This window comes from Cyprinus carpio, chromosome A17 (assembly GCF_018340385.1).
Source record: "Cyprinus carpio isolate SPL01 chromosome A17, ASM1834038v1, whole genome shotgun sequence".
NCBI classification, from domain to species: domain Eukaryota; kingdom Metazoa; phylum Chordata; class Actinopteri; order Cypriniformes; family Cyprinidae; genus Cyprinus; species Cyprinus carpio.
The window spans coordinates 17,967,217-17,979,631 of NC_056588.1; the positions used below are offsets into that span (position 1 = coordinate 17,967,217).

The following is a 12,415-nucleotide window of genomic DNA, read 5'->3' on the forward strand; positions in this document are numbered from 1 at the left end:
TGTAGTATGTGATTACTATACTGCACTATAGAGGAACAGAGTGCAGATAAACTAAAAACAAGTAAATCAGTGTTATCGTGTGTCAAAGAAACTATTATTGATGTGAATACATCAAGAGAGAACATTATTGTCTGCACCCAGCTAAGAAAGGATTATGTTGATGCCTCAAACCCTGTTCAGAGGAAAGATTGCATCAGTGAAAGGGTTTTGGAGGGGGGTAAAGCCACAGTATTAAAACCACTGCTTCCCTCCATGTATGCTCAAGATACCTTATCTCTGAAGCTGACAAATGGGTTGGAGAAAGTTCAGAAAGTGAATCAGTGCATGCACCACAATGCACAGGTAGTCGACAACAAAACAGAACTAAATGAAAGTGGACTGGCCTCTATGGAAATGCAACATATTGATGATAAACCACTAACACATGAACATTCAAGACTTCTGAATGAAACTTTGTGCTCACCAAGTGAAAACTCTCTTATGAAGGTCTCAACTCCAGTACAATCCAGTAATTGGAGCATTCCTCAGGTATCACTGTCCACCGAAGCAACAGTGAAACATAGCGTCTCAGGTGTACACTCCGAAGATGTAGCCGATATGTTTCAGCAAACCATGGAGGCACAAAATAAAAACTCTTTAGTATCAAGTATGGAACATTACCACTCAACAGTGTATGGCAAATATCCTCCTCCTGAAGCCTGGCCTTCAAGCAATCTTGCATTTTATGAATTTGGTCCAGGAAACTGTGGAAAACATAATGGTTGTGTAGGCCAAGATAAAACTTGTGCTAAACATTCCTTGGAAACTGCTACTATCAGTAGTAATTGTGATGAAAACAAAGAAAGACCTGTGGAGGACATACATAACGGTTACTCTGAAGATTTAAGAAAAGATGCCACTCTTTCAGATTTAAGCCAGGCACCACAAAGAAAACAAATGCACAAGTTGCTTAAAACTTGTGATACTGTAAAAATCGACAAGGATCCACAATCAGAGAATCAGTCAATCTACACAAGTAATAAATTGGAGGTTACATCTAAGTATAATGATGGCAGCATCAAAGGAATGCAAAGTTTTATTAACCAACCACTGGAAAATAAAGAGCCAAATATGACTGCAAATCACCAGTCAACTTGTATGCAAAGAAGAGAGCCTGATAAATCTGTTGAGATATATCACAATGCAAAACAGACTCATTGCAGTCAAAATACAAAGGAATATTATAATAACAGATGTAAATCTACAGAACATGTCACAGCAGCGGAAGCTACAAAACATTTTGTTGGCAATGGTAATGATGAAAGACGGAAAGGAAAACAAAAGCGATGCAGAAAGGCCCACTTTATAGCACCTCCAAGTTCATCCACTGATTCTACACCTGATTTATCTGTGGATGAGAGTACCACATCTAAAGGTCATGTGTCTCGTACCAAACCTGCTTCTCAAGCAAACCTGCAAATGAACGAACCAAACGAACAAAAGATTTCTTCACCTTCAACAATTAGTCCAATATCATTAGTAGAACAATCAGGAGAGAGATACACCCAGCAGCTTAGCACTGGTATGCCACCCTCTATGTTTGGAGTTGCCATGTGTAGCAAAGCTGAGACAACTGCATGTCAGCAAGATCATGGTTCTAAAGAAGAAATGCAAAAGATAGAGATGACTGAATCAAATGGTAATAAAGACATTAATTTAAGGAAGAATGCTTCTTCCGAAGATATTTTAGCTTGTGTGGAAGACCATTCTCAGCCATTCCCACAGACAAGTGATTCTGCAATGCATTTTTCCTCAAGTGATATTAACCCATTTATTCATTCAAAAACTATAATGGGGGTTAACACAGCAGTACTCAAAAAGCAGGCCTTTGGAAGTGCTGCCAATATATCCTGCAAACACTCTTCACTCATTAGTTCCAACAAGAATATGACAAGGTGCTGCAATGTAGACAATGGCCTAAATATTCAGGACTCCACTTTCAGTTCTCATTTGAGTGCTTATGTAAATCATAAAGGTCTCTCTAGCACACTGAGTAGTAATGAATATTCTAGAGATCAGATTTCTTCTGAACCTCTGCTGAAGGCAGCTTCTTATTCCTCTAGTGGTTCAAAAACAAATACCCTAACAGCTTTGAAATGTGACTCTTACAATGGTCCCCCAGAGGAGTTACGCCACAGTTCAGGTCAAGTTGATGAAAAAGTGCTGCTCTACTCCTCTGAGTATGAATCTCAGGAACATCCGAGACCAAGCAGGTGTGATCATGGCACACAAACCATTGAGGTTTGTGAGAACCTTAAAAGAAAGTGTCGTCACAGAAGAAGCAGCACACAGACACCAGTGTCCAAACCAGGGAATGGTGCCCTAACCACATGGGCAAGTCTACAGAACATGTCTGAACATCTCTCTGGCCTAATAGTCAACACCTCTGATCTTCTGGGGAACATACAGGGTATGCGAACTGGGGAAAAGCCACCAAAATATGACCATCCTAAACACTGTTTTCAAGTTTCAACTATGCATTCTGTCAGTAACTTCAAGAGAGACTGTTCTACACAAACATCCTTGGACATTGGGGTCCAGACAGAGGATGCTCCAGTGTCAAACAATACTATGGCCCATGAAGTAAATGTTATTGTTAAAGTGATTGGCTTAGATACTTGCAATGGGTCCCAATTAGATGGTGATGCCAAGATCTTGAATAATAAATGTGAAAATGAACAGGCTTTTGAAAGGATTAAATGCCTGCCTGATTTACATCCCAAAGGTTCAAAGGTAACTGAGTGTCCGAATGTTCTGATTCCCTCCCAGAAGGTTCTTTCATTAGAGACTGTTGTGCCAAATCAGGATTCCCCATCTATGAAAGCATTTGAAGGTAACACAGTAGACTACTTCAAAGAGAAGTCTTCATCTAGCCACCTTGGAGCAAAAAGCTTGCATATGAAACAAGAGGAGAAGCAGAATTATCACAGAAATTTAGACCTAAGGAATTGCTTTAATAAACAAATTATGCTCATGGATCGTGCCTGTTCCCCTATCCTTACTGTGAAGGCTGCAAGACAAGTAAAAACAACCCAGAGTTTAACAAACCTCAAAACCGAGGCACGAGAGAAACAGTACTCAAATGTATACAACGTGCCATTGAAAGCTCATAAAATGTCCAACCATGAAAATAAGGTACTTCACAGTAAAAATGCAAGAACAGCATCAACATCAGTGTCATCTGTGACCTCCGAAAACCTGAGTAACCTTTGTCCAAATATGGGTGGATCTGATGACTTCTCAAACAGCATCTGTCCCTGCACCAAATGCATGAACAAAGAGAGAAATGAATACTCACATGAAGTTGAAGAGAGGGTAATAAGTAAACCCACTATAAACCGTTCCCCATCTCAGCCACAAAAAATGTCCCTCTCCCCTCCAAGCAGCACCATCGGTGTCCAACTTGCATCATCCTCAGATAACGTCAGACAATCTAACATGGAAAACCTAGAAACACCTCATTTGTTGAGTCACAGATCATCTGAGTATATAATAAAACGTTGGGATCATTCAAATCAAAGTATTGTGCAACAGCAGGAAGATGATGAGATGTCTCTGGTGCCAAGTGAGTGCAACACAGATGTTCTGGTCAGCATCAATCCTCTGGCAGAGACCAGCACGCTCAAAGGACATCAGTGGATCCCTGATGATCTGCCCATACACAACAAATTTAATAACTGGTCTGGCATCAATCAGCAGCCACCATCAACACTTAAAATACAAAGACCAACTAGACAGCACTTCACAAAGCTCAGCCCCAGTTACTGGCAAGAGCCATCATGGAAAATGGACAGGAGAGCACATGAAATTGAGAAGCTGAGGAAAGAACGCGAGTGGGTTTTAGCCTCTGTACATATGGATCTGAGCCCTCATCAGCTGACCATTGAGCTCACAGAGGCCAAGCTACACTATGGCCAAGGGGAAACAGACACTCTGCTTAAAATTCTCAAGTCTGGTTCTCAAGAGGCATCTTCAGCCTGTAACAAACAGGAGATACTTAACAGGTCTGTATAATCTGTGATTACATATTCACTGAAGTATTACAAAAAAAAATTCTTTGGAAATACATTTAGGGTGCTTTCACACTAGCACTTTTGGTGTGTACCCAGGTTTGTTTGTCATTAGAATTCGATTCATTGGGTGAAATCCAACTGTGGTTGAAACCAAGCAATCGGACCAAGTGTGAAAGCACCCCTACTTTTCAGACATTCTTCTAAATAGAATTCTGTTTTGTCATTATGCATAGGAAGAGCAATGAAAGTTTGAGAACAGACAGAGAAGCCCATCTCCAAATGTGTCGTCGGGCTCGGAGCCTCAGCCCCAGTAAGCATCGGATATCTATAAATTATGAGGAGCAATATCAAAAAGTTTCAAAACTGCAGCAGCTCAGACAACAGATTGTTGAAACCAGCAGGTGATTTGGAACTGCACTAAATAATATTATATTATATTCTGTAATTCTGTTTACTAAATCAGATGTTCTCCCCCAGAATTCCTGATCCACCAAGAAGAGAGGGTCAATGTCCATCTGACATTGAGCATCTATTGCGTGACTACAGTCGAGCCCGCAAGGAGGCAAGAGCAGAGATTGCACGTGCACGAGACAGACTCCGTGAGAGGACCGAACAGGAGAAGAGACGACTACAGCAGCAAGCTCTCTCGCAGGCAGTGAAGGTCGGTGACACTTGATCAGTTTTGAATATTATTCGTAATAATCAAGAATGATCAACGATTGCTGCACTTTGCTGTTTTAAAGTAGTTTCATAATTCCTTTTTTCCCGTGTCTTATGTAGGATGACCTGCGGTTTCGCACACGCATTAGTAACAGTACTTTATGTAGTGGTTCGAACCTGAGTCTTTCCTCAGGCCCCACTTCAGGGTACAACAGCAGCAATGCTGCCTTATTGAAAGACATTACCTCACCATTAATACAGGTAAGGAACCGCCCTAAAAAGTTTAACATGCTTCCATGTTATTTTAATTTAAAATTGTATTTTTCAATCACTTCACTTCATTCCTCAGGTAAACGGAGTCTCAGAATTCAAAGTAAAGACTCGACCTCCAGTGATCCCGTTGCAGACTTCAAAAGCCCAGCGTAGATGGCTGTCCGTCCAGGGTGAGCAATAACCCATAAACAGTTGGAAACTCAAGTGCTTCGAATCCACTTAATTAATCAGATCATCTATTATCTTTAGATGTCAGCCTGGAGACGTCTTCCACTGGATATGAGCCTGAGTCCTCCTCCCCTCTATCATCTCCTCCCTGTGCTCAACAACGCACTCTTTCCTTTGGCTCTCCTTTGTCTATATCAACTTCATATCAGGATATCGCAGACTGCACTCTTGCCAGTGCTATTTCAGAAGTATGCTACTGCAACTCATGTTTCAGTATATGCAAGATCATGTCAATGTGAAATGCTTCATGGACTTGCTTGTCTGTTTTAGGTATATTTGGGTTCTGGCGGTGATCTGAGGAATCTGCTGACTGGGAAGGCAGCTGCTGGCTGGAGGTATGCTAATATGCATATGTAAACATCTTAGATGTATTCCGTCCTCATATTCCATTTCTCACCAGGCATCAAGGTGTGGAGAGAGGCGTTCAGGTTTTTCACAAGGCTACTTCCAGACCCTCAGCTCATGGGTTTCTTGGAGCAGTAGAGCTGGAGAGGCCTTTGGCCAGTCTGTGGTCCATAGTTCGAGACCACTCAAAGACTCACTTCTACCAAGAGTCTATTAAATCTGCCTGGACACGACCATTGGACAAAAGCACACAACTAGGTAAAGCTATAGGATTTTGCCATCTGAGACAAATTTCTGGGATCATAAGGGATTTCTGTTGTCTTAGGGTAAAATTGTGATCATCTAGTGTGACAAGTTCACCGCCGACAAATTAATGGTCTTTGCAGCTATAGTATTTTGCCATCTGAGACAAAATTTCTGTGAAGGGGGATTGATGGCTTTTGAAAAATGGGTTGAAAAACCCATTGGCAGATACTTTGAAGCATTACCAATACAAGGCATTTACATTAAGAGACCACATTAAAACATTGAGCTCCATTCAGTTAGTTCCTTATATATATTCTTTAGTTGGTCTTTAAAAACATTCTAAAAAGTCTTACATTTACCTTCATAAATCCTGCAGGAACCATGCAGTAGCACTGACGAATTTCGAACACACTGATTTCTACAACAATTTACTTTATTCAACAATTTCCTCTCTCTTCCGTGTCAGTCGATGCGCGTTCACAAGAGTAGTGCAACGCTGTACATGTCGCAGTCTGCCTTGTCTCTCTTTTTGAGATCACATTGTAAAATCTGTCATTACATTTTTCAAATCCTTTAAGATATTGTACAGTGAATGGCAGGCTCAATAAGTAAGAGAGGTTATGATTATAACTTACCTTCAAGTGCAGGCAGAACCAAAATTGATCTTTACTAAATTTACTGATTGCTTTGTCTTGTCATTCTCTCCAATCAGTCTATCTTTTGACGGACGTAACCAACTGCCATCTTAAACAGCCGCGGGACTTCTGCTGTCTCAGTACAGAATCTAAACAGGTGTTCTGTGTTCTCTATTCTGTGATTAGCTTTATCCAAAAGTACTTTACCCTAATCACATATGCATCTTTTCTGTAGGATGATATGTGGGTGCTGGCCATGCAGTCTGTATTTGAGGAGACACTGCCGCGTCCCAGTGTGGATATTATTCGTGGTGAGATTCTACCCAGCGCATGGATCCTTCAACCCAGTCAACGTAACAGTCGAGAGGTTGTCACTGTCATCTATTTGTTACAAGTAAGATGGTTTACCCTTGTATCCTTTCCTTCATGTTGTGTATCAGTTTAATGAATTAGCATTTGCATTAGCGTTGTGCTTGCATAAGTATGAAGTTATCTGGTTTCTTGTGTCTCCCCCTATAGGTGGATTTGGGAAGCCCATCCTTGGCTCCTAGACTGCTGAATGCAGTGTCTAGGAAGCAAGCAGCTGTCATAGCAGACCTCGATTCTTTCTTCTCTTTATGACAAATCAGGTTACACATGTAGCAACAAGCACTCACACTAAAACCCTGAAGGTTTTTGCTAAGATTTGCACCTCATGTTCTTGCTTTTTACTTGATTCTATTTCACTTAGCACTGATTGTATGATTATATATATTTATATTGTGTAACACATTATCTTGCCTTATTTTATCTTGTCTTAATATTTGTTATTGAATAATTTTGCCCCCATGTGCCAAAGCATTGATTACTGTAAACAGATTATAATGCTTTGATGAATCAAAGTAAAATCCCAAAGCTATTTCTTCATGTGTGTATGTAGTTATTACTTGATTATCATTTGACATCGAGTAAACTATGCATAGCTCTGTTATTTGTAAGAATGGATATTCAGATCAAAACAAACAACTGTATTACAGTATTCTTTAAATGCATAGCATTGTCTTAAGCTACTTTCAGAAATAACTAGTATGTAAAACTTGAACTTGACATCAGCTGTATACTTTTTTAACTTTATTCTGTAATATGCAGTACAGTGCATTTCATAAACATGTCGAGTCGCTTTCTGTTTTATGAGTTGTTTGTTGGTAGTGTAATTTTTCAGCCGTTTTCATTTTTGTTTGTGTGATTTCTGTGTAATTGCTGACTGTTATAAAATTGTTATTGACTGCAGTGCTATTGTTGATGTTGATACTTTCAGTATTGTAATATTTATTTTTGTAAAATGTGCATGCAAATGTTGTTTTAATTTTCCCTGTGTAATGAAATGCAAACAAAAGTTAATCATTTTAACATGAACTGTTACACTTTCTACAGTGGCTTCAGCTGTATAGATTATACACATATCTGGATTTGCTTTAAAGCCATTACATTTTGACAAAGTGATCAAGAGAGCCTTTGCTCAAGCACTGTAGAATGATGCAAGACCAGTGCTTCTATTTGTAACTTAGCTGATCTGTAACACTTTGTTACCACTGAAACAAAAGGTATACTGTATAAATGAAGTATATTTCTTTTCTTTTTTTATTATATCACATTATGTTTTAATATACTGTAAATGTCTTCTATAAAATGTAATCTATTATCTAAATGTAAAATAATTTATAATTTGATATGTTTTAAAATATTCTCTTCATTTGGACTATTTTCTATGTTTCTGTGGAAGAGCTTCCTAAATCTTAAAGATTTAATTTATGAACCAAAACATATTTTTATTAAATACATTTGGCATTTTTCATATATGTTTCTTGTTTTCGGTCTTTATTTTAGTATTTAAAAGTATCTCACTTGTTTTTTTAAGTGCAAGGCCATAACCACATGAGGGACCAAATGAATTTGTAAGGTAAAGTTTAAATGACTTTTTGTAATTAACATATGACCTATAATATGGTAAATACTGAATGTTTTTGTATGTGAAATATTAATTAGGCATTATTAGTTTCATAGATAGATAGATATATGGAGAAATGTGAGATGAGAGAACAAAGGCAAAGAATATGATCATATAAAAAATATAACTAGGCCTACAGGAAAAAAAAAAAAAAAATATATATATATATATAGTTATAGTACTTAACCCGTGAACAGCAGCAGTGAACCCAAAAGATGATGATAATTTTCCAGTAAAAATTGGTGCGATTATGACCTCTTGTGGTGATCTGATGTAAGGTAAACAGGTGAGGTAAGTGATCAGGTAAGTATAATTTTAGCATTCCAATTAAATAGAAAAAAAATTAATTGTGGTGTCTGTTTATTCTTTATTACAGGGCTGATCAGATGGGAGCTCTTGGCTGACAGGGACTCAGGTTCGAGTCATTTCCTGATCCCAGTCCCCCTCTCTCCCCCAATTTCCTGTCTGTCTCTAATGTCCTATCCAAAAACAAGGCCAATAATGCTAAATAAGGCCAAAAAAAAAAAAAAAAAAGTTAACAGGTGAAAAGAGTAATTTAAGGGTTAATCAAATATTTCTGAAAACAGAAAACACAGAAAGACTGTCAATATGTAATGAATTTGACACAATCTATGCAAGTTTATATATTCATCAATGTAATTTATATTTGTAGTCGTTATGTAATGTGTTAATACTATATATGCAAATTGGAGTATTTTTAATTGTCGAGTAGATGAAGTATGATGACAACTTTGATGTTGGCTTTGACAAAGCTATATGTTTTATTGTCAGACAGACATAGACAAAGTCAGATGAAGACAGAAAAGCAAATAAAATTTCAACCAGGCCATATTACACCACTTCAGACCCCATGTGACCTCATTAGACCCCAAGACCTCATAAGATCACTAAGGGTGCTTTCAGTTTTAACATGTCCAGAAGAATGTTTTAACACACTGCTAGCATGTTTTAACATGTTTCTAACATGTTTCAGCATGTTGTTAGCATGTTTTAACACATTCCTGCCATGTTTACCATGTTTCTAACATGTTTTAGCATGTTGCTAGCATGTTTTAGCACTATTAACATTTTTTAACACGTTGCTATGTCCTATGTTAGTTGCAAGGCTTTACACAGTTTCCTGAAAGCTTTTTAGTCAGTTCGGTAACAAAGCCCATATTTATAATACATTATAAGGGTATTCTTAAGGCATTTATTCTCGTTATGTAATTCCATCCCATAAAACTTGTTCATCTTCATGACACAAATAAAGGTATTTAACTCAAAACTCTGACACTTCAAAATGTTCCTAAAAAACATAAAATAAATCCAGATGAATGGAGCCGTTTAAACTTTTCAATGAATGATTAGGAGCAGTTTCAGTTATATTTCCACTTGAACTTGGATAGGCTTGGTCTCATTACAAACCATTCTTGATCCAGAATTCTTAAACACGCTGAACTGTGCTGTAAAATGCCAGTAGTGATGTTGCTGCTCAGGATTGGTCTTTGGCCTAGCCGCCAGTTTCTCTGTAGCTGACCAAGCGTGCTATTTAAACGAAGTAAACAAGTTAATAGTAAAATTAAAAGAAATATTTCATCCTTAATAACATGGGTGCTATTTACATCTGGTACCGTATCTTGACTCCTGCAAGGCAACTGCTGACACATTTGTGTTGCATTTCGAAGAGCTGTTAACAGCCCAACAGTGAAAAAATTCAAACATATCCGTATCGGCTTGGGCTGGATCTGCACAGAATAAAATGGTTAAGCAATGAGAATGGTTTGACCCGACAGTGAAAAAACAGCTCAAGTCTTCTGAAGACACATGATAGCTTTATATTATCAACTGTTTGAAGTTTTGGGTAAATAGACATTCAGTTGAAGAACAGAAATTTCTCAGATCAGATTTTATTTAAAAATGTCTTCATTTGTGTTCTGAAAATAAACAAGTCATGATGACATAAATTTCAAGTTTGGGTGAACTAACCCGGTGGCATGGCAGTGTAGGCAGGACAGATAACACTGACAACTGATCATCCACATTTCCCTGCTAATATTGTTTTTATTTGGTTGTATACAGGTGTCTGATGTTGATGCAGTCTGGGCACTAGTGTCTGTTGGGATGCTGACTATCAGTAAAGATGAAGTACTTCTCCAAATCTTCTCTGCCTTGACCCTGTAACTTCTGGCATCATTGTTCAGGGTAGTACTGCAAAGAACAGTCTCCAGGGTTTACCTCAACCATTTGCTTACGGACATACTGTCCCAAGATGCTTGACTTGGGACAGAAACAAAAAAAAAAACCCATTTGGCAACTTGTGCGGCCAACCCAGTGCCACACTTAAACTCATCGTACTGTTACCTCCACTGTTTACAAGCATTCCCAAAATCAGATTGTTTTTGCTTTGTTTCAAAATGTGTGTAATACAAGTTAAAACTGCATTGAAAAACATCACCTTTAACTTTGAACTGTCACTACCTTAAATATATGTGAAATTATACGTGTGTGTTATAAGGAACATTGTTTTCATTAATTTGTAATGGATGTTTAAAGCACTTAATTTACTGGAGTAACGCTTGTTTTTTTCAAGGCAATCGGTTTGCATGGTTTTAGCAAGTAAATTAGACTGCTGTTGAAGTAAATACAACTAAGAAATTCCAAGTTGCAGGAAATGTTACAGGAGTAAGCTCAACTTAAATAAATGAGTTATTTGAACCACACACACAGTGTAGTGCACTTAATCATTTAGTTGTTGAAAATAGTGATTCTGAGTTACCAGAACTTGCACGTAAGTTTACAACACTAAATGAATCTTTGTTAGTACAAATTAATATTCTTATTTCACTTTACTTGTTTTTTTTTTTCAAGGCAATCAGTTTGCATGCTTTTTTTGAGTAAGGTTTACTAATTAGAATTTACAGTGTACAATGAATAGCTTACCATATTAAATCCACTTAATTTATAATGGATTATCTCATATCTTGACAGTTTATTTAAGATCTGCACATTATCTTACTAAATCTTGTGAATGGTTAGGAGTGGTTGAGAATTTTTGAGGGTTTCCTGTGAGATAAATTTTACTGCAAACTAAGCTGAGTTGTAATAGCCTACTTAAAATTTTTTATATTTATGTATATTAGATATATATCATAGTATATTAGATTACATTTCATTTTGATGGTCCCCTTAGTCTGATGACTATAAGCAACTTTGCAACTACATGACAACTAACTCTCATTAGAGTATTAGTAGACATAGGTTAAGGTTGGGGTTGGCAGAATAAGTTGATGTTTGAGAATTTTTTTTAATATTATTATTAGTATAGTAGTATTAGTTGTATTATTTATAAGTGGTCTTTGTCTGCTTTAAGTAAAGTCAAGTTACTTTACTTAAAGCAGACACAGACCACTTATAAATAATAAGACTACATTATAAAGTCTTTTGGATGTTTTCATGAAGATTTGTTTTTGTCATTTTTTAGTAAAAACACTTATAAGATGTACTAAGTTATTGTGCAGATCTTAAACAATGGCAAGATATGAGAGTTATAATACATTATAACTATGGGAAATATAATTAATTGGATTCAGCATGTATAGTGTTATAAATCATCATACTCTTAAATGCTATAGAACTGTAAAAAACTATTTATGAGATGATACAACATATTATAAGTTTTTTTATTATTATTCTTATTTCATAAAGACTCCAGTGTGTTTTTAGGTTTTGATTTATTAAAATGACAGATTAATTTATTGATTCGCAAATAGTTTGCAGTAAATAATTATATTTTTAAAACCATTTTTTCTTTCTTTTTTTTCCCTTTAAATCCTTAATTTATTATACTTGAAATAAAAAGGATCAGTACATTTGTAAAAACATCACCAAACCTGGGGTTGTTTTGCATTGAAAAGCATACGTATAAAACATAATCTATAAATTACACAAATATAGATTGAAGAAAGGCTAAGGCTTTTAAGTAGCAT

At 36.9% G+C, this 12,415-nt stretch overlaps 1 protein-coding gene across 1 annotated transcript; it reads left to right on the plus strand.

The window, feature by feature from the left end:
- Positions 1 to 19: 19 nt before the first annotated feature.
- LOC109108203 (stAR-related lipid transfer protein 9-like) lies at positions 20 to 8,255 on the plus strand. The gene is made up of 11 exons (XM_042774307.1): positions 20 to 4,043; positions 4,286 to 4,453; positions 4,530 to 4,713; positions 4,833 to 4,973; positions 5,062 to 5,155; positions 5,235 to 5,401; positions 5,484 to 5,548; positions 5,614 to 5,816; positions 6,517 to 6,596; positions 6,675 to 6,833; positions 6,959 to 8,255. Exons 1-11 carry the CDS (start codon positions 253 to 255, stop codon positions 7,058 to 7,060), a joined length of 5,154 nt encoding a protein of 1,717 aa, XP_042630241.1. The 5' UTR covers positions 20 to 252; the 3' UTR covers positions 7,061 to 8,255.
- Positions 8,256 to 12,415: the final 4,160 nt, after the last annotated feature.